General features: G+C 42.1%; 1 protein-coding gene across 7 annotated transcripts in view; it reads right to left on the reverse strand.

The window, feature by feature from the left end:
- Window positions 1–23,539, reverse strand: part of MAGI1 (membrane associated guanylate kinase, WW and PDZ domain containing 1) — a 446,025-nt gene that overhangs the window by 270,760 nt on the left and 151,726 nt on the right. The window contains exon 1 of one of the 7 annotated variants that reach the window (XM_077275975.1): window positions 12,567–12,609. The exons of the other annotated variants lie outside the window; for them this stretch is intronic. Coding sequence (XP_077132090.1) covers window positions 12,567–12,594 — 28 coding nt within the window. The 5' untranslated portion in view covers window positions 12,595–12,609. Of the gene's footprint in view, window positions 1–12,566; window positions 12,610–23,539 lie in introns of those variants that run through there. 7 annotated transcript variants of the gene reach the window in all.

Raw genomic sequence — 23,539 nt, forward strand, 5'->3', positions numbered from 1 at the left:
CAACCCCTCGGTGACCCGCGATAACGTCACGGGGCGGAAGTAAAGGCAAGCACACTCATCAGCACTAATTAACAGCCACTGTCAGAGACTAACAGTGGCATTTAACAGGTCAACAATCATGGGTGGAGCTCCGCTACTCCCGCGACTGTTAGCGGCAGGTCCTGGCTGTAATACTCAGCCATCGCCTGTAGAGTATGGGGCGGGCTCATTGTGTAAGCCCGCTCCATACACCCGCTTACGACTTTTGTTGTATACATACGGTGCATGTCATGGAAGGGTTAAGGGGTAGAGGTCGACATCAGAACCGAAAGAAACAGAGAACCCCTGTGTCATGCCCCACCATCTCAATCACAAATTTCCCTTTTAAAGGGTTGCCCACAACTCATGCAACCCCTTGTTAAATATTACAGTCCTTCTTGTTAAATAAAAGTGCCCTATACTCACCTCCTGTAGCGATGCAGTTCCAGCAATGTAGCGGTGGCGCCGCCGGGTTCCCGCCCCCCCCCCCGAGGCCCGCATGGCACGTAAGCCTACAGCCAATCAGCGGTTGTTATTAATCTGCTGTGCTCTCAGTGCCTTCAGACAAACCTCAGACATCCAGGGAAAGTGTAATCACTGCTGCCCTTTAGTGGTCACTGATCGTTATGCCACGGGAGCCCTGTCACCAATGTCAGGAGATCCTCGGGAGATCCATTGCCAACATTGCTGGAATGGCACCAGTTCAGAAGGCGAGTATAGGGTATTTTTATTTTACAATCGATATTGCAGCATTTAAGAAGGGGTTGTCATCTTAGTGGGTAACCCCTTTGAGGGTTTTGGTGATAAAGTCGGATCGGTGGAGGCCTCAACCATAGACTGGAGAAACCGAGCCTCTGTACCTTCTCACTGCGATCAGGGGTCCTGACCATTCAATGTCAATGGGACAAACATAGAGCCAAATACAGTTTGCACCATGCTCAAATGCTCCTCTATTCCACCTCCTGAGGCATCAGCGAGGAGATATGGGGGGCTTTGTACCTGGTTGTAATTATCAGTGGGAGTCCTAGCCAAAGGATATAGAATAGTAGTCTATGTTGGAAAAACTCAACAGACTTACAATATTTCTAGTGCGGGGGCTTAGGAGATGGTCCATGACATGGAAAGTTGCCTTTGTGTCATGCCCTGCCCCCTTGGACCCTATATTAGCACAGTGTATCAGCTTTTCCAGGAGAGTTCCTTTAATAATATCAAAATATTTAGAATTGAGAGTCCTCAGTGGTTGATACCTTTTAATGGCGAACTGAAAAGATGGTAACAAATTGCAAGCTTTCGAGACTATTCAGGTACCTTCATCAGGCATAGACTATGCCTGATGAAGGGACCCGAGTAGTCTCGAAAGCTTGCAATTTGTTACCATCTTTTCAGTTAGCCATTAAAAGGTAACAACCACTGAGGACTCTCAATTCTAAATATTTTTATATCTACTGGCTAACACGGTACCAAGATATATATCTTTAATATTAAATTCATTTTCATATAAAGAACAGTCCTGTCTTTTAACCAAAGCTCCCTCTGGAGTTGTATGTCCTCCACTGGGAAAGGTTTCCTACGCTTGATGCTTGTCAATGTCAGATACATCTTCTCTCCATTTCCATCACACAAATAACATTTTGTACCATCTTATCTTCATCTGTCCTATTCTCGTCTTGCAGCTGCTATCTAAAAGTGATTACTAATAATGGGTCTATAAAAGTCACCAATAATTGGAAGAGTCACGGGCCACATGCATGCGATGACAAGGGACTGTGATTTACACAAGTCAAGTAATCGGCACAGCTGCCAGACCCTGGTTTCATGATCATTTCACCCATGAGATCAGAGATTAATCAAGAGAAATGATCACATTTAGTCCCATTGCCTGAGAAAAGCTAACTAAATAGGAAACATAAAAATGCTCCCAGAAACAAACGTTGAAAAATTGAGAGAGAAAAATGTATCTGGTGCTAACCTGGCATTGTGACTCCTGTTGGGATTGTTATTGTTGGATGAAGATTTGTCCAGAATTCATAACCCGTAATTCACTGATTAAAGGGGCTAAAAACACCTGGAGAAGATTATGATCTACGCTTTCTTCTCTGGTTTTCATAAATTACGTATATCCTAGTCCCTTACACTCATTAGAATTATAACTTGTGGACTTTTTCATTTTTTGTGGTCTTATTTTTGGAAGTCTACCATAGACCATAAAGGAGAACATAAAGGGAAACATACCTGGAGTAGATCAAGAAAATTCTTGAGATTGTGGTAGGACATATCACTTTTTTTCTTTATATTTATATATTAATAAAATACATTAAGATTCTAGATGTTATCCTGGCCTAATAAAAAAAGAAATCGAAAGAGTGTCACTATTCTCCATAGGATGTGACCAATATGGCAACTCTTTCCTATTCGTATGAATGTGCTTGAGTTGCAAAACCTGTAATACTTGGCAAACCTAATGGACAAAAGTGGTGCCGTTTTGTGTGAAGAAAAACCCCAAAACATTCATTTTTTTTCAAGCCTTAGACAATCCCTTCACTATGGGAGTGGTAGACCACAAAAGGACACACATGTGATAATGGTTGTTGAATACCGTAATCTCGAGAACTAGGATGTATGTTTATTTGACAGTATTACATGCACCAATTTGTACATGTTGGGTATGGTAAAGAATAATTCAATATTACAGGGGTTTTGTAGAAATATTTATAACCTATTAATGACTTAGGCCATCATTTTCTAACCAATGGGGGTCTGACTGCTGAGAGTCAGAATCCTCATGGCATATATAAAAAAAAAATTCAAGGTGTTGACCTGTACTCAAAATTCCATAAATCTCAAGTCTTTTAAGGATGTGTCGGATATGCTGATCTATGGGGGCCCAACCTCACAATTTAGAGGACCTATAGGATCCTCCGCCAATGTCTTGGTGTCAGACAGCACAGGAGACTTCAAAGGTCTTGCAAAGTCCTTGCCAAAGCGTCTCTTACCTACTAAAGTATGGACTCCACAAAACCTTGTGACCTACTCTATTGGTTACAGTACCACACTTTGAAAAAAATAAAAGGCCATGTCCATTGCAGTAATTTATTGATAGGCAGCGTCAACAATTTGCATTCCAAATTGGGATTGACTGTAATCCAACCATAAACCCCCACTGAACAATCTACATTATAAGCAGAACCCTAATCCTTTCGTCTACAGCTACCTCTTGGGAAATAACATAGCTCATTTCCTTGCATGACGACTTTCGTCATAAATGGTCTTTTTAGAGCTACATTAGCTGACAGTCATTTGAGTCAGTTTCACTCAATAAATCTCACAGTACGTGTGCAGTCTTGGCTCGGAATTAATTTGTCTGATACATACCAGCGACTCTCAGCACGGACGCTGCCGTCTGTCCGAGTAGACCTCTCAAAACAAATATTAAAGGACTTATATTACTGAAGAGTTGATGCTAGAAATGTTAGAATTCTACAGACTCTTTGCCTAAAAAAAAAAATCAGGTCTTTATCATTCACGAGACAGGGTACGCAGACTTGTTTAAGAAGACTTGACAACTCTTTTGCCCCCAAGCACCACAAGAGCTGCCAACTTGACATCAAAGGCTACTTCAAGTATTGCCCTTACTGGAATTTGAAGGTGTAAATCATCGCACGTCACTTTGTCAGCTTTATAAGTCTACCGTGCGGGTGTAAACAATTTTCCACCACTTGAACTCGAGGTCTTTTTGTGGTTTTAAGGATTGGATTTTAAAAGCTTTCTCATTTCAGTTTAAGACCAGAATTTACGAGAAGGATAAAGTGAATAGTCAAGATTCAATATGCAAGGAAGACAAGGCGATTAGCAAAGGAAGAAGACTTCATGATTTTAAAGGGAGCAGGCCGCGAAGTCATAGTCCTACTAGGTTTCGAGCAACCTCACTGTCATGGCAAAAGCTCCAAAGTCATGACTGAGGTCGGAGTCATTGGCATCTAGTTCTTTGAGATATGGTGGTCCCTAGAGTGGTAGACATGGACTTGTTGTGTAGCCACCTATACCTAGAGCTGCCTAAAGTTTTCTGTCGTTTGGAGGAGATCTATGGACATCGTTGTAAAGACTCCCTACAGAGCCTGGCTCTACACAAGGATAATTAGGATTTTCTGAGAGATGTTTTTTAGGATCATTAAATATTGAGAAAATTAGTTACAGTTCCTACAAAAGCCTTTTTACACTGCTCCTTTCACAAATCAGATGTTTCATCGCTTTGCTATTAAAATGTATCCATTAAAATTAAATTTGTACAAAAGTCTAGAATAAAACATTGTGCGGATATGGTCTCAAAAAAGCAAGTAGCTCTCACCGTCTTCGTCTCCATTCATAGGACCAATTTGACATAGAACCTCAAACAAAAAAAGTCACAAAAACTCCATCTTAGGCACACTTGCCAACTTTTCTGAAACCTTTGTGAGGTTCCTGGAAAAAGGAGAGGCCTACAAGATCCCGAAAGAGGATCCCAAAATCTCTGAGCCACCATAGATAGCTCCTAAAATCTCCTGATAAGTAACACTCCTTGATGGGTTCCTGGGCATGGCGTTGAGATGTTTTTTCACCAGACTGAGCGATAGCATTTTATATGCGCATTCAAAGGGGTTAAGGAAACTGGATCAGAAGATTTTTGTATACGAATCACAAGGAGTTTTTTGACGTGGATTTTAAAGTGGATATATGCTTCAAAAGCCACATCAAAAGCTGCTTTGAATATTCTTTGAAAACTCTTTGAGGAGCATTTTAAAGCTGAAACTTTTGAGAACATACCATAAAAGGGGCACGGTTATTAAAAAAAAAAAAAATTAGCTGGACTTCAAATCTCTCAAAAGACCATTTCAATAAGTTTGCAAGAAAATATTAAAACGCAGACCAACAGTCAATTTTAGATCTTTTTGGAGGCAAGTTTACCAACCAAATTACCAAATTTTCGCAGGCTTGTGAACAGACGTGGGCCTCAGTTATCAAAACAAACAAACAAAGGCACAGATTAATGAATTGTCAATAAATTTACAGTTGTGTTCCCGTCTTCAAGATCTTATCGCAATATTTAGTAGGTGTGATAATAATATTAGCAAATGCTTCCAACTACAAATGTAGAATAGTTCTTCTGATCAGCTATGCAGCTTACCCCTTAAAAGCTTAGATATGCATGATTACGACTAGTGATAAGCGAATATACTCGTTACTCGAGATTTCCCGAGCACGCTCGGGGGTCCTTCGAGTATTTTTTAGTGCTCGGAGATTTAGTTTTTCTTGCAGCAGCTGAATGATTTACATCTGTTAACCAGCATAAGTACATGTGGGGATTCCCTAGCAACGAGGCAACCCCCACATATACTTATGCTGGCTAACATTCCATGTTCAGACTATTCGTTTTATTTGGCATAACATAAGGTTTTATTTCCCTTTGGTGACATTTCTCTCCCGTTCCCCCACAGTTTAAAGCTCGTGGAGAGAGGAGGTCCGAGCAAGGAAACCAAACTTTAATCTGTGCAACCATAGAAAAATAATCAACTAGGCCTCAATTGTCAAATCTAACCTTGTTGCCAATAGCAACCAGTCAGAGTTAAGATTCTATGTTTCCCAGCTGGGTTCTAATGGGTTGCTATGGGCAACAAGGACAGAACATGTGATCAATTTTCGACTTTTGTTGTCATCTACTAATATTTCTATCGAAGTTTTAAAAATTTCCTAGAAATTTTTAGAATTTTTTATTTTTTTGGCTTCCTCAAAACGGCCAAGTCCCAAATTTTACTTGAAAGTAATACAAGTAATTATTGGACTATTACATCAACATCATGACTAAGTCGACAGGAACGATATTTAAGGCCCTTCTGCCAACTCGAATATTGGCTCGTGAACCTGTCCCTACCCGCAGCCATGAAATGTGTGCAGCAAGACGGCGACGTCTGAAGGATAAAGTTATTCCAATAACAGATGTACACATCTGTTACCATGGCAACGGCTGCTAAATTTACAGTGTGCCCGCTACCTATTCCTAAATTACCATAATGAAACAGCCAAAGGGCAGGAATCCAGCTGTTAAAAAATTAAAAATATGAATATAAGGATAATGGGTTAATTACTAAGTAGGCAACGGAGAAAATAACAAACCCCAATACGAGACGCCTCAGAGTAAAACCCTGCTCCCGATGAAGCGGATCGCGGTGCGCTAATTGCTGCGCTGCATCTGTTCTTGGCTTCGTGTAGAGGAGAGGGAACAAGATGCAAATTTAATGCAATGTCAGCTGTTATAGTGTCATCTAAATTACTACGCCAAACTCTGCTTAATATGTACTCAGTATCACTCTTTTACGCGCCATTTTTGAGGTTTTCTAGTAGAAGGTGGCACCAGTAATGATCACAGCTTCCTATACGTAACCCTGGCCACATCTCACAAAGACCTTAGGATCCTTAGGCCATTGTGATTGTAGACACCCAACAGGTTGGCCAATCACATCCTTACTGCTCCCTACGACGGGGCGTGACCGGTAGACCCGGACAGGCAGCCCCTTCCCTTTCTTGCTTTCCTATCCGGCATCTAGTAGCACTGGCGCAACCTGAAACATGTGGGTCTCAATGCAAAAAATGCCACAGGACCCTCAACTATCATGGGTCTTTTTATATTGGCGATAGGGACCTTTGGGACGCTCTAGGCTTCAAGATCATGGTGCGACTACTATAGTTATGCCACTGCCTGATGGTTATCAGAGGACCACCACCAGTGCAGACACTTGATCTCAATGCAAAATCTCCAAAAGTTTACCCAATAGGACCCCCAACTACCCAACAATTATAGGTCTTCTTAGTATGAGCTAAAGGGACCTCCAGGCCCCCTAGGCTTCAAGGTCAGGGAGCGACTGCAACTACTGTACCCACAATTGTTATGCTCCTGCACAGTGGTGGTCAAGGGTCCATCACCAGTGAAGCCACTGGGTCTCAATGCAAAATCTCCAATAAAATTTGTAACAGGGCCCCCAACTATCATGGGTCTTCTTATATTGGCTAAAGGGACCTTTTGGGCCTGCCGAGGCTTCAAGATTATGGTGCAACAACAACCCTTGCTCCTACTATAGTTACGCCCCTGCCCGGTAGTTCTCAGAAAACCACCACCAGTGCAGCCACAGGGTTTCCATGCAAAATCTCCAAAAGGGCACCCAATCATCATGGGTCTTCTTATACTGGCTAAAGGGATCTATTGGGCCCCACTAGGCTTCAAGTTCATGATGCAACAACAACCTCTGCCCTGCTCATACTATAGTTACGCACCAGCCTGCCCGGTGGTTTTCAGAGGACCATCACCCCTGCAGCCACAGGGTCTCAATACAAAATCTTCAATAGGGCCCCCAACTATAGGTCTTCTTATATTGCCTAAGGGGAATTTTTGGCCCCCCAGGCTTCAAGGTCAAGGTGTGACTGCAACCACTATTGTTACTCTCCTGCTCGGTGACTCCCAGAGGACCACCACTACAGCCACACCGGTGACCACTTCTGAAATGATGTACCAGAAAATGGCATACCGGCTCACGGAGGTCTACTGTAGATTGAACCGGCAGTGGCATCCGGATAATGGACACTGCAGATGCCTGAGCCAAAGTTGCATTACTGTTGAGATTAGACAGTGGCAGTGGTGTCCGGTTAACAAAATATTGTCAAAGAGCTTCATAAAACCTAATTCCTGAATTTTGTATTTTGTTGAAAGAATCCTGTTTACCTATGAAAATCCCTATTAAATAGGTTCCCAATTAGGAAAAGGGCCATTCTTATTTTAACAACCCCCTTTAAAACAGGACAAGGTTTGGAAAAATAAAAATAAACCACATTTTCCCAGAAATAACGCCACCCTGGTCCATGGGCTGGGTCTGGTGCTGCAGAGAAGTCTTACTCATCTTATATTGAGCTGCAATTCCATACATAGCCATGTGTAAGGGTGGCGCTGTTTTTGGAGAATTATAACTTTTTTTCTATTTTAAGACAATTACTTTTAGTTACACATATCAAAAGGAATGAGATCGTAAATGAAAAGTCAATGACAGTCCCATGGTGTAGATTCACCTCACACAAGTAAAAACAATGCAAATATTCTAAATAGTCTTCAAAGACAATTAAAATGATAATTCGAAACTACTCATCTAACACCCACATAGTGCGTATTACCGTGCAGAATACTCCCTTCGCTTCATATGTAACAGCGATGAAACAAAGAACTGCTCAGACAAGAAACACAAGAGACGCACCAGTTCTGCTGATAATGGAGTGATATCTCACCAGCACATCCGCTTTATGATGCATTTGAGTGTGGTCCGCCATGTCTGGAACAGCCTTGTGTCTCTTGACCCAAACCATGTATGTTAGATGTGTGAAATCAGCCATAGAAAAAAAAGGAAGGTAACACTGTGATATCACAGGAAAGGCATAGTGCACATAGTGATGTCACCGTACAGGAATAATGCACACAGTGATGTCACAGTAGAGGGATAATGCACACAATGAAGTCACAGTAGAGGGATAATGCACACAGTGATATCACAGTACAGGGATAATACACACAGTGACGTCACAGTAGAGGGATAATACACACAGTGATGTCACAGTAGAGGGATAATACACACAGTGATGTCACAGTAGAGGGATAATACACACAGTGACGTCACAGTAGAGGGATAATACACACAGTGATGTCACAGTAGAGGGATAATACACACAGTGATGTCACAGTAGAGGGATAATGCACACAATGACGTCACAGTAGAGGGATAATACACACAGTGACGTCACAGTAGAGGGATAATACACACAGTGATGTCACAGTAGAGGGATAATACACACAGTGATGTCACAGTAGAGGGATAATACACACAGTGATGTCACAGTAGAGGGATAATACACACAGTGATGTCACAGTAGAGGGATAATACACACAGTGATGTCACAGTAGAGGGATAATGCACACTGACGTCACAGTAGAGGGATAATGCACACAGTGACGTCACAGTAGAGGGATAATACACACAGTGATGTCACAGTAGAGGGATAATACACACAGTGATGTCACAGTAGAGGGATAATACACACAGTGATGTCACAGTAGAGGGATAATGCACACAATGACGTCACAGTAGAGGGATAATACACACAGTGATGTCACAGTAGAGGGATAATACACACAGTGATGTCACAGTAGAGGGATAATACACACAGTGATGTCACAGTAGAGGGATAATACACACAGTGATGTCACAGTAGAGGGATAATACACACAGTGATGTCACAGTAGAGGGATAATACACACAGTGATGTCACAGTAGAGGGATAATGCACACAATGACGTCACAGTAGAGGGATAATACACACAGTGATGTCACAGTAGAGGGATAATACACACAGTGATGTCACAGTAGAGGGATAATACACAGTGATGTCACAGTAGAGGGATAATGCACACTGACGTCACAGTAGAGGGATAATACACACAGTGATGTCACAGTAGAGGGATAATGCACACAGTGATGTCACAGTAGAGGGATAATACACACAGTGATGTCACAGTAGAGGGATAATGCACGTAGTCATGTCACAGTAGAGGGATAACGAACACATTGACGTCACAGTACACAGATAATACATACAATTAAGTCACAGTACAAGAATACACTGTGTTCCAAATTATTCTGCACATAGCGTTTAGGAGTGATAAGGTTAGAACTTTTTTGTTTGTCATTTAAACTCATTGATGGTGAGGTGTGTCAGGGCTCTTTATATCACTGAAAGCAATTGCAGATACCTGTGCACATTAGTTTGGCAGGTGTGTCCAAATAAAGGCAAGACTACTTAAGAAGGCTGTTCCACATTATTAAGCAGCCTACATTTTTTGCCAAAATGGGAAAGAAAAAGGATTTGTCAGCTGCTGAGAAGCAACAAATTGTGAAGTATTTAGGTCAAGGCATGACTTCAATCAACATTGCCAAGACACTTCATCGTGATCAGCGCACAATCAAGAAGTATGTAGCTGATTCCCAGCACACACGTGTGCGTGCTGATAAGGAAACATTGAGGACTCTTTCCAACAGGCAATTGCGTAAGGTTAAAAGAGCAGCTGCAAAAATGCCTTGTCATAGCAGCAGACAAGTTTTTGAAGCTGCTGGTGCCTCCAACGTCCCCAGAACAACAAGATGCAGGGTCCTTCAGAGGTTTGCAGCTGTGCGTAAGCCATCCTGTCGACCACCTCTATCTACTGCAACAAGCAGAAACGGCTCCAGTGGGCCAAACGATCCATGAAGACCGAGTTCCAAACTGTTTTGTTCACTGATGAGTGCCGTGCAATGCTCGATGGTCCAGATGGATGGAGTGGAGGATGGCTGGTTGATGGACACCCCATGAAAACACGGCTATGGCGCCAACAAGGACGAGGTGGAGTAATGTTTTGAGCTGGAATCATGGGGAGAGAGATTGTCGGCTACTTTATGATCCCTGAGGGGGTAAAGATGAACTCCATAATCTATGTGGAGTTTCTAAAAACACTTCCTACCATGGTTCAAGAGGAAGAACCGTGCTTTCCGCAGCAAGATCATTTTCATGCATGATAATGCTGCAAAAAACACATCTGCATCTCTGGCTGCTATGGGCATAAAAGAGGACAAACTTATGGTGTGGCCACCATCTTCCCCTGACCTCAACCCCATTTAGAACCTCTGGAGCATCATCAAAAGGAGTGTCTATGATGGCGGGAGGCAGTTCACATCTAAGCAACAGCTCTGGGAGGGTATTCTGTCCACATGCAAAACAACTGAAGCAGAAACCATCCAAAAACTGACAAATTCAATGGATGAGAGAGTTCAGAAGCTTCTTTTGAACAAGGGGTCCTATGTGCAAATGTAACATCACCTAGAATAAAGTTTTCACTTGAAAACTGTTTGATTTCATTTTGTAATAAGCTGATAATGCTTATAACTTCACAATTGACCATTTTTTTGTTCAAAATAAAAAAAAAAGCTTGAAAACTCTGCTGTGCATAATAATTTGGAACATGCATTTTGAGTGTTTATTTTTTTTTAGAAAGGATACTGTTTTCATAGGCAGTTTGTTCCAAAACATTGCAATTATACTAGAATAGTAGATGATTGGAAAATAACAATGACTGCAATTCAGATAGGTAATTTAGAGAAAATATGAGGAAATATTATTTGCATAATAATTTGGAACACAGTGTAATGCACAGAGTGACATCACACTACAGAGATAATATATACAGTGATGTCAAGAGATAAAAAATACAGTCATGCCACATTACATGAATAAAGCACACAGTAATGTCACAGTATAAGGATAGTACAGTAGTAGTTGATTATTTGTGTTATGTGATATGTGTATGTAAATTAACTGTTTTTGCATAATTGTAAGAACATTGATGAGAACCTGATACCAATGGCAGACCTCTCGGATTTTCAAAGATGCCAAATTGTTGGTGCTCGTATGGCAGGCGCTAGTGTAACAGAAAGTGTCTGTATGCTTGGCGTGTCAAGAGGTACTGTCTCCAAAGTAATGACTGCGTTTGAAAGAGAAGGAAAAGCGTCCGCAGCAAAGCACAGGTCCGGCCGAAAGTCGAAGTTAACTGAGAGACCGTCGGACTCTAAAGCGAATTGTGAGAGAGGATCGCAAGACCACGGCTCCTAAAATCACTGCTGAGCTCAATGAACACCTACAGAACCCGGTTTCCACGAAAACTGTTCGTCGGGAGCTGCACAAATCTGGATTCCACAGAAGAGCTGCAATTAGAAAACCGCTGCTCTCAATGACAAATGTTTTCAAGCGTATAGAGTGGTGTAGAAACCCCCACTGGTCCCTCGAGCAGTAGAAACATGTAATATTCTCAGACGAATCATCATTTACCCTATTTCCGACCTGCGGCCGAGTGTACGTTTGGAGACAGCCGAAAGAAGCATTCCATCCAGACTGCCTTCTCCCAACCGTAAAACATGGTGGAGGTTCTGTGATAATCTGGGGTGCTATTTCGTGGAGATCCGCCGGGCCAATTATATCCCTTCATGGAAGAATTAACAGCCGAGATTATTTAGGCATTTTGGGCGACCAAGTGCATCCAATGGTTCAAGCACTGTTCCCGGAGGGGAACTCCATCTTTCAGGATGATAATGCACCAATTCATACAGCTAGAATCGTTAAAGCATGGCATGAGGAACATTCTAATGAAGTTGAGCATCTCATCTGGCCCCCACAATCCCCAGACCTCAACATTATTGAGCATTTATAGTCGATTTTAGAGATTCAAGTTAGATGTCGATTTCCGCCGCCATCGTCGCTCAAAGAACTGGAGGGTGTTTTAACTGCAGAATGGGCTAAAATTCCTTTGGAAACAATTCACACCTTGTATGAATCCATACCACAGAAGGTGGACCAACACCAGATTAAACTAACTTTTGTTGATGTTTCCATTATTTTGTCCAACCCCTGTATGTCTCCCATCCTGGACCCATCCTGGTATATATGTATAAACTAACTTTTGTTGATGTTTCCAGGTGTTTCCATTATTTGGTCCAACCCCTGTATGTAATGCACAGTGATGTCCCAGTGCTGGGATAATGCGCTCCGTTTCATCAGCGTGAGGTTTAATGCACAGAGTGATGTCACAATACAGAAGGAACACACTGCGATGTCACAGTATAGCGGTAACGCACAATGTATGGGTAATGCACTCGGGTACACACAAGCGAGCCTCTGAATAGAAGATACACAGACTCCGCAGTGTAGGTATGCTGGGCTTACACATGTCGACTGCAGCTGTTAAATGACCGCCAATTTGCTAGATGCAAGCTAATCTACCATTGTTTCAGACTGGCTGACTTCACTTCCCTGCTCACAGAACGACTGCTAATATTATATGTTTAAATAGGATGATATGCTACTGAGGATGATGATTTTTAAGCCGGTTTTGCTCACTGGACAGATGACTGCTGGCAAATTCCGATGACCGATGTACACAAGGCATACTAAGATCCTCTACGTACTTCTTTTATAAGAGCCCATGCTATGCTATATAGGCAAAAAAATATATACACTGAAAAGTTCTGTATATCAGCAGTCACCACTAGGGGGAGCTCACTGCATACTAGCTTATTATTGAGTTCTATGTGTAACCTGTATGCAGCAAGTGCCAATGCTCCCTCTAGTGGTGGCTGTAGGTAGTGAGAATCTCACCACTTACGGTAATTTATGACTGTGCAGGGCATTTGGAGCTCTGTGTTAGAAAAACTAAGCTCTGACCGCTATACAAATATATTATGAAAGTAATCCGCAATGAACATTTGACCTAAAATTATATAATTCTCAAAGGTGGACCTTCACTAAACAGGAAGGATTTGGATAGTAAAGAAGCCACCACGGTAATTATCTCTTTACGATCTCTTCTCTGGTTTACCATCTATTGTTGACTCACAGACTAATGAATAGATGGTAATAGAATAAGCGCTCGACTAATTTACAACACGAACGGCGAAATTCCAGCTAACCCTAGACTAAAGCGCTAATTATAGCAATAATATAAAATAAAATAAAAATTACCAAAAAAGCTCTTACCATTCCCGTCTTGTAATCACACTGGCCCCGTATCAATGAAAGATGTTTTTTGAAGTGCGACTTCCTACTAGACGGTGATTGCGTGCGTGCCGGCAGCACCGTGCTCTGACAAGTAAAGACGGCAAGTATTTTTACAAGTCAGGGAAAGTTCAACGCCTTTACAGTGACTTTAATATTCACGCCCCTCGCTAAAACCTGTCATTACAGAGAGTTTGTCTGAGCAGAAACAAGGAAGCCCTGTGCCGACAGATACAAGTCGGAAGCATTGGAGGTGGAGGTGTGTGCCGAGAATCCGCAATCGTTCCCAGAGAGCGACGGGTTGTGATCCTGCGTCTGACGGGGTGTAAAACACTGTATATATAGAAATACGCTACATGGGACGGTATTTATTTTGCTTGCTTACTGTATATAGCACCATTATAGTCCGAAGTGCTCTACAAACATCATCGCTGTCCCCACTGGGGATCACAATCTGCCCCTATCAGTATGTCCTTGGAGTGTGGGAGGAAACTGGAGAACCTGGAGGAAACCCAGGCAAAAACAAGGAGAACATACAAACTCCTTGCAGATGTCCTTGGTGGGATTTGACCACAGGACCCAAGAACTGCAAAGCAACAGTGCTAACCACTGAGCCACCATGGTGCCCGATGCATCCATAGGCTACATTACTTGTAGTTACGCAAAATGGCTGTGCAGGTCAACCCAGGCACAGGACCTCTGTGACTTGCGATCAAGTGACTTGAACCAAAAATCATCCATTGACACGCGGTTCAAAACTCCGGACCACTGAATGACATGGTCATCGCTTCCAGTTTGGGATACGGGAGGAACATAGCAGGTGAGAATGTGATATTTTTTTTAATTTTCACAAATTCTGACCCCCAGACAAAGCCTTGAGACTGGCCATACCCATGAGAACATGGTATGAAAGCTCTTTCAGGGGTCTACCTTTTTACTCAAAGATTTGGCAAGTAGAGAACCAACCCAAAATCTGTCACATCTACCGTTTGCCATTTAGAATAACGGTGTTTTCTTACGTTGCTGAATGACTTTTTGCCCCACGACCCAACTGTGACCATTGCACCCCCCATATTACTCAAATCTAGATGGCACAATATAAGAAGGTCGGAGCATTTACTGACAATACCGGACAGAGGGTCCAACATATGCCGACCCAAGACGGGGGAACGTTCGAAGAACGACATAGCACCATTATTGTGTCCATAGACAGAGATGAACCGATACGGACCCTCTATGGGCATAAAAATTTTCTTGAATCTATGAATTCACGAAAAAAAAAAAAAAAAAGATGCATCAAGTTCAACCCACGTCCTATTACATAGTTTCTCCTACAATTATACAATGGTAAGATATAAAACTTTAAGGGGTGCTGGGTCTGTTCAAGTAGGGGTCGTCCGAGACAATTAATTAGAATATCAGCTCATTTTCCAGTGTTAATAGTATACAACTTGAAAGCCGTATACAACAAAGGCGTAAGAACTGGGCTTGTGAAGGCTGCGGGCCATGAGAAGCAGCAACTACAGAGGAATCTCTTATCTGTGTACGCAGTCGCATTCCTAAGGCTGTTAATGGCATGAGGCTGAAGAAAATAAAAAGTGCACTTAGATAAACCGAAACCAAGCTACGAAAACAATTACTGCCTTGATATCATGGGATATGCACACTAGAAATCTGAGATATTATAGAGGCAACGTGTCTCATACCACATTACATTTATAGAAATTTGTACCATTACATGCTGTCAGGTGGGCATTAGGTAGCGTTCACACAGGCAATGAGATTTGGTCCAAATATATGCAGTTTATTGCTTCCATAAAACTCCAAGGGATACAAAACCAAAATCAGCCTCTTCTGGGCAAAAAGGTATTACAGAAAATAAACAGTTCATTTCGCAGGCACATATATAAATGTGGGCTCACCTGAACAGATTACAGTCTATTCTCCCACCAGTCTGAGTCCCACCAGAGCTTCCAGGGCAAAATAGAAGTGTTCTAATCCGGACACAGTTCACACTAAATAGGTTGCGTCTTCCACACACAGACTGCTCAGCTTTCCTAGCTGACCCATGCAGTCTCCATTCAGAGAGAGACCTTGGCCTCTCTCCCAGCTACAGCTCACATTTCGGCTGGGCACACACCAGCTTCAATACACTCCACTCTGCTCAACATCCAGCAGACTGACACAAGGTGAGCCCATTTCCAGGTTGTTAGTCAAAGCTAGCCATGAGCATCTATTTAAGACCTACAGTGCTAGGAGTTAACCCAGTCTCCAACTTTCCACCACCTCAGTGCTGCAGTGGTTTCCACTGGGACTGGGTGATGCTATCCCATTTTATACAGTCACCTGACCCTACAGTTCGTCAGTCACCTCTGCAGTCATGTGTATGTATGGACAGATCGTTGGGCTGAGCAAATCTCCTGAAATTTGATTCCGCCAGAATTGCACAATTTGGGTGAGATTTGATTTGTACTGACTCAATTTGCTGCAAAGTAAAAAAAAAAAAAGAGAGAGATTCTTAGGTTAATTCTAGAAATTACCACAAGCAGGTGCCAAGAGGCTTTCTGTATACTGTTTAATTGCAAAATTCTGTACATAAATAATAAGCTGCTGAACTCCCACTAGTGGCAGCTGCACGCAGACACAATTTTATTATTTCATTCTCAATCAATTGAGGAGATTTGGAGCCATGTATTACAAAAAATGGATGTCATGATCCAGGCCGGGGTTTGTTTCTTGCCATTTTCTCTCCGGTCTGGTCATGCGGGGGTTAACCTTCTCTGCCTCATTTTGGGTGCTGTGTGGCTATTGCAGTCTGCTGTGTCCTGCAGACTAATGTCAGTGATAGTTCATGCTTCCAGGCTAGAGCAGCTGACCCCTTGATACAGTGTTTGTCCTCTGCCTGTGTACTCTGTTCCTGTGACTTCCCTTTCCTGCCTTCCCGCTTTGTCTCAGTGTTCGCTCCCTGTTCTTGGACCTCTTGGTATGTGACCCGGCTTACCTTCTGACCTGTTTTACGGTCTCTCACCTCGGTTATATCTGCTCCCCTCAGGATCCAACTTCTGGTTTGTATTTGACCACGTGTATTGCTGTGACCTCTGGTACTTCTTGTCCTAAAACTTTCTGACTCGGCTCGTTTGACCACTCTTTCACCACTTGGTGGCACTTGTGCTGCTGCTCAGTGGTGTTACGCTGTGTGTAACCTCTATTCCCTCACCAGCATCCCCTGGTGGAGGTTGCGCTGTACTGCTCTGCAGCAGCATTACAATGGAGTTTTAGATATATTCGGAATTGAATCAGCACCAAACCTTTGAACAATTTAGAATAAAAAAAATTATATTCAAGGGCAGATATGTAGAGTCAATAGAAGTAATGTTGATTTTATGTTCTTGGCACTTTACCAGGAATGCCTGTACCATCAAGCTTACATTCCATCAATCATTACAGAGAAAATATTAACGATTTTGATGGTCATGTCCTATTCTTGTCAAAACAAACAAAAAAAAGTCTGACATGAAACAGGACGCCAGGTAGAGTTCCTGCACACTTCACACCTGGATTTCTTATTCATACACCCAGAAGCCAACTTCATACACAGCGGGAGCCCACGGTGTCATCTTCCAGTGATGATTGAAGACTTACAGTGGCACCTGGATAAGACAGAACAAATCTCCATGCTTGGAAATAATCATTCTCTACCTGGATACGTAACTGATGAACCTCAGAACACTCTGTACCCCAAATAATATTCACGATTGACTATGAATGGTGTAGGAAAGCAAGCATTCAACTTTGGAAATCTCCGGTATGCAAAGATGTGCCCACTCTTCCCTTTTCTAATTTATTATGACATATCAAAGAAAAATCCCTGGCTCTAAGTTCATAACACAACTACTAGATAGCCTCCGAAAAAAAAGACAAACATCTCCTGACAGTAAAATCATGTTTTGTTTTTTTTCCCAAAAGTCGGCCATTTCAGGTTACTCCTCTCGGGATATCAATAAAAAAAATAATCCTGGAGATCAAGAAGATTAAATATGGAGAGAACTCCAAAGAGACATGTTTCCTACATAGAAAAGGAGTAATGAATCACCAAACTGGTATAAAAAAATTAGATTTTGCGCATTGGGGAATGTGATGCCATAGGAACTAATCCTTTGACCCAGACACGTCACCAGGACTGCCAAAAGCGGTGCACAGTTCTCCTGGTGCGGATGTCACTACTCAAGCGCCGATTATGGTGTGCTTTTACAACAGCTGTTTAGAACAGTATATGAACTCCATCAGGACACACTACCAGTGCACCCCCTGAGGAAGCCTACGCGAAACGCGTGTTTGGGTGCAGGAGGCATGCAACTTGACACATGCATTATGGGTAACAATGGAGGTATAGGGAACTTGTCATACTCAACTCTAACTGATGTGGCAGAATCAAACAACGGAGCAGTCACCTGATATACTCAGCTCTGCTATTTAACTATTGTTAATGTCCTGACCTGCTCATTCTGCTACATTGTTGTGCTCTGCTATATCATAAGAGTCTCCTGATCCACCCTGCTTAGCAACATTTACCGGTCTTCTCTGATATTTTATAATTCTGACTCGGCTTTATCTGTCTCCCTTCACTGAGTCTCTAGCTAGTCTGCTTCTCCCGTTGCCGTCCAGTTGTTACAGTCTCCATTGCTCAAGCTGGTCTACCTTGCTACGCTAACATCATCTATCAGTGCAGGTCAAAAACTGCTCATCTGAACAAAAGGCTTTGGGAAGCAATAGGTATTGTCACGGCGGTGACTCGCAGGCCTGTTGTGAATTCTGCTCTTGGGCTCCCTCCGGTGGTTATAAGTGGTAGCGCTGCTGTCTCTGGATCGCAGCATTCATCAGGTGTGTCAAGTTTTTGCAATCCTGACTGGGCTATTTAGCCTTGCTTGACCCTTTAGTCAGTGCCAGTTGTCCATTGTTCCTGGAGGATTCACATCTCTGCCTGGTCTCTCCTGCTTTGCAGTTCTTTTCAACAAAGATAAGTTCTGGCCTTGATTTTTTGCTGTCCACATGCTGTGGCCTTATTGTTCAGTTCTTTTCCATGTTTTTTGTTGTCCAGCTTGGTCTGTATAAGGATTTGTTTAGCCAAGCTGGTATCTCTGGAGATGCAGATATACCCTCCATATCTTTAGTTAGCTGTGGAGTTTTTGTATTTTCTGTGGTGGATATTTTCTAGTGTTTTAATACTGACCGCATAGTACTCTGTCCTATCCTTTCTATTTAGCTAGAAGTGGCCTCCTTTGCTAAATTCTGATTTCAGTCTGTGTATGTTTTTTCCCTCTCCTCTCACAGTCAATATTTGTGGGGGGCTGGCTATCCTTTGGGAATTTTCTCTGAGGCAAGATAGTTTTCCCTTTTCTATCTCTAGGGGTAATTAGTCCTCCGGCTGTGTCGAGATGTCTAGGGAGTGATAGGTACATTCCACGGCTACTTCTAGTTGCGGTGTTAAGTTCAGGGTCTGCGGTCAGTACAGGTACCACCTTCTCCAGAGTACGTCTCATGCTGCTCTTAGGCCACCAGATCATAACACAGGCCTCCTCGGTATTCCGCTTCCCGTTACTGATCCAGCTAGTTTTCCCGTCCAGCCTGACCTCCCCACTCTTGACCTCGGCTACGTTTACTGATCCTGCCTGACCTGAACTCAGACTGCCTGACTACTCCTCTGTTTCGCACCTCTGTACTTCATATCATGCCTCTGACCTTTCGGTCAGTTGCTACAGACTCGAGACTGCTTTGGAGTGGTAACAGGTGACTACCGGCAGGCCAGCCTGTCCTCTCTATGAGAGGCTCTAGCAAACACCCAGTAGTCACTGAGTTACGCCCCTCTTAAGTTAGCCCGGCCCATGGAACAGTGGGTCAACACCCACCAGTGTTACAGGCATAACCCCATAGAAAAAAGACGGAGATGGATCAGCAGCAAACCTCGAGAGGACAACCATTTGACCTACTAAAGAGCTATGATCCTACTGTACTTGGGATGCCCTTAATTAGACATAGTGCAGAGCAACTGGCAAAGAGCCTAAGCCCAACCATTTACGACATATATGATAGCTCTTAAATTCAGAAGAAGGACCCATAGTGAACAGCTGATTCCTTCAGCCTCCTGACTGCTGCCCATCTCCACCTTCAGGTCTATATTTTTCTATTAGTATGCCATCGCTTTAAATAGTCTACTTTTAACCAGAGACCGTTCCGAGCTCATATAACTGAAGACTCAATTACTGATGGATCTAAAACATAAGCACAAAGATATCAGAGACGTACGACAGGTGTCACAGCGGCAGCACATCCACTTATGCTTGACCTAAAATCAATATACTGGAGATAAGCAGAAATTATGGGTCTTCTTCGCTCCGTAGACGACTGCAGATGAATCTGGGCATAAAGATATGGCAGAACGGCTATTCTCAGGATACGAATCGCATCTACAACCGAAAACCAGAAAGGATTTATTCCTTCACCTCTTCTCCAGTCCCCTCTTCTAATCCAAGTAGTTAAACTATAGAGATTACTGTCGCAAAAAGGTTATAGCTGGCGGCAACGGGACAAAAACACAATCGGTGTCTTGATGGTCAATGCCAATTTTACGCAACATTTCCCCAACATTTTAGAACTCAAATCTACGTAAAATGTTAAACATATTTGTAAATGTTTTACTTTTCCTTAATTGCACAGCATGACAAAATTACATAAAAAATAACATAAAAAGTAGGGTAGGTTTTGTCCTTCACGTTTACGACACTAAAGTCTATTTCAAAACAGTTGATGACTTTTCCATGTGTTAAAGAACCTTCTTGCGCACTTGACCGATTTTCTCGGACAAGTGCAATCTGTGCTATTTACAAATAGCAATCGTACCTGTGATATTCGATGGGCCTGTGCAAGTGTTTAGATTTTTTCCTCAGACCGAGCGGTCTGCGGAAAAAAAAAAAATTGGAGACCTGCCCTATTTTGATCTGAGCGTCAAATCAAAATCGACAGTGGAAGTCTTAGGGTCCATGTAAAAAATTGGACAACTCTCAGATGATATCCAAGTACAGTCTGATTTTCCTGGCCTGACAGAATGGAGAAGATGGAGAAACTTTCTTGTTTTATATCTCCACGTCTGAGAAAAACCAATGCCGATCTGATCTAACTCTGATCAAAATAATCTGACCGTTTTTGTCGGAAGTAGAGAAAACAGTCGTGTGACCCAACCCTTAAAGTGGTTTCCACCACTAGGATATTGATGATCGATCCTTAGGGTAAGTAGGATTGGGGTCTGTTCCATAAACTCTGTACTTCTGACCACTACCAGGATATTGATGATCAATCGTAACAAAGCCCTATCCTAGCGATTGATCATCAATAGTCTGGTAGTGGAACAACCCTTTAAGGACAAGCCTCTAACCATTAATGGTGCATTAGTTTTCATTTTAATGCAGCGACACACTTGTTCTCTTAATCGCTGGAGTTCTACGCAGCGGAATACCCTCGGACCACAGATTCCTGGCCTACGCAAACCATCAATGTACATTCTTGGAAAAGACATTTAAAGGAAACTTGTCAGCACATTTTTACATCTGTAAGTAGTGGCATGACTAGATAGCGGCTTATTCCCCAATAATAAAAAAACCCCCTTTTTTTAGAAATCCAATGTGCCAGTCGTGAGAAATCAAGGGAAAAAGAGGTATATAAATTAGACAGGAAGTGCTCTGGGGGGGGCGTGTCTATATACTTCAAAACTTCCAAGTGCACTTCCTGTTGATTTGCATATGACTTCTAGAGTAGATTTCTCACGACTGGTGCATCGGATCTCTACAAACAAGGCATTATTTTCAATGGTGGACAAGCACCTATAAAGTTGTATCACTACTTCCATATGTAAAAACATGCTGATGGATTCCCTTTAAACCATATAATAATAAAAATAATCAGATCGGAACAACTAATACTAGAACACACAAACTGCTGCAGCATCAGACACTTTATACCCTTTATTTCACCTTCACGTAACTCATGTCTGGGATGTGTGTATGAATCTGGCATTGGACATTACGTTGTGCCTCATCACTCTTTATGGCCGCCTTCTTAATTGCCTGTAAAAGGACCGACACAGAACGCTCTCATCAGACACTATTTATATTTATTTCCGCAGACGCGCTCAACAGGAATCACTTTTGTCCGGTTGGGTAATAAATATAAAACTAAGGCAAAAACAAAACATAATAAATCTGCGGTTTGCATTTATAGTGTGAAAAGCGCAAACCTCTTGTAGACTCTTGCTAGGACGGTATCTGGATACATTTCCATAATAAAGGAGAGGTCTACCTTTGTAGGATTTTGTAACGCTCCAGAGCATGGAAAGTAAAAAATGAAGCGATTTTGCCCATCATGGTTGCAGTCTACAAACAAAGTCAGAGCAGGCTGATCTTATCCATCTGACTCAAACTTCCGGAGACAGTAGATGAGAGAAGTGAAGGAAACTAGAACATGATTACAAAATCCGACTACACACAGGTTTTGTATGTAGTCTGTAACCATAGAGACGCATAGGAGCAGTATACGGAACATTTAGAAATGTCAAGCTGCAATATGCTATGGATAATATTATTTTAAGATTTTTAAATTTTACTTTTTCATATCACAGACTTTTAAAAAAATAAAAATAAAAATAACTCTTATAATTTTCACACAGACCACTAAACCCAATACAAGTCTCATACTTCCAATTGTTTTCAACAACTACATGGACAAAGGCAGCAATTGATTGGATTTGACCCATTGCAATTATTCCCACAATTGCGTTATTCTTCTTTACAAAGTGGATACTTAGATTGTTATTATATAATCTAAGCCAAAAATAAAGTTTCTTTCTTATACCTTTGTGTCTTTTTTCTTTTTTTTTCTGTATCAACCTCTCTGCACATTCAGCATCGCAGAGCTTCTTACACTACAAAAACGACATTTCACAGCAGTGCCCTGCTTCTTCTCAGTGCTTCAGACCCCTCTCTCCTCTGTCGGTTCCTGACTATCCTGCACAGTACTCTGCTTGACTGATTTTATCTTCTGATATCTACATTATTATAGCTATCTGTGTGGTTTTATATAATTCTTAGCTGGTTTCTAGGACAGCTAAACTCTCCCGATTCCTCCACAACAGAGCTTGTAATTACTAAGCAGCAAAGAGCTGTGTTTGTTGCCTGCTGATGTTAAATCAGTCATGCGAAACAGAAAATGCTGCTCTGTTGATGCCCATGGCAGACGATTATCTTTTGCCATATGCAGAAGGGTGATGTGTGCTAAACGAGGCAAATTTCAAAATGAATTCTATTGGCACAAATGAATAAATATATGTATACATTAGTGTACATAGTGTATACATAGCGATTCTGGGAATAACCCTTTAACCTTTTATAGGGAATCTGTCAGCAGGTTTTTGCTATCTGATCTGAGAGCAGCATAAGGTATGGAGCAGAGAGCCTGATTCCAGCAATCACTTACTAAACTGCTTAGTGCAGTTTTGATAGAATCCCTGCTTTCTCAGTCGTAAATGTGGCATTTGGCAGCCCTATGTAACCTCTCCCACACTACTGATTGGCAGGTTCCTGTATAAGCTTTGCACTGTCAACAAGCTGCCAATCAGTGCTGTACCTGAGAACTAGTCAGACAGTGGTAATTTCCTGCTGATAAAACACTGAGTGTATCGAAACTACAACACACAGCCTAGTAAGTGATACATCACTGGAATTAGGATCTCTTGCAGTAAGTTATGCTGCAAACGATTCCCTTTAAAGCACTTAACCTGAATATTTAGAACAATAAAACACAATACAACCTTCATAGTGCTGCACAACTACTC

Source organism: Ranitomeya variabilis, chromosome 8 (assembly GCF_051348905.1).
Source record: "Ranitomeya variabilis isolate aRanVar5 chromosome 8, aRanVar5.hap1, whole genome shotgun sequence".
NCBI classification, from domain to species: Eukaryota; Metazoa; Chordata; class Amphibia; order Anura; family Dendrobatidae; genus Ranitomeya; species Ranitomeya variabilis.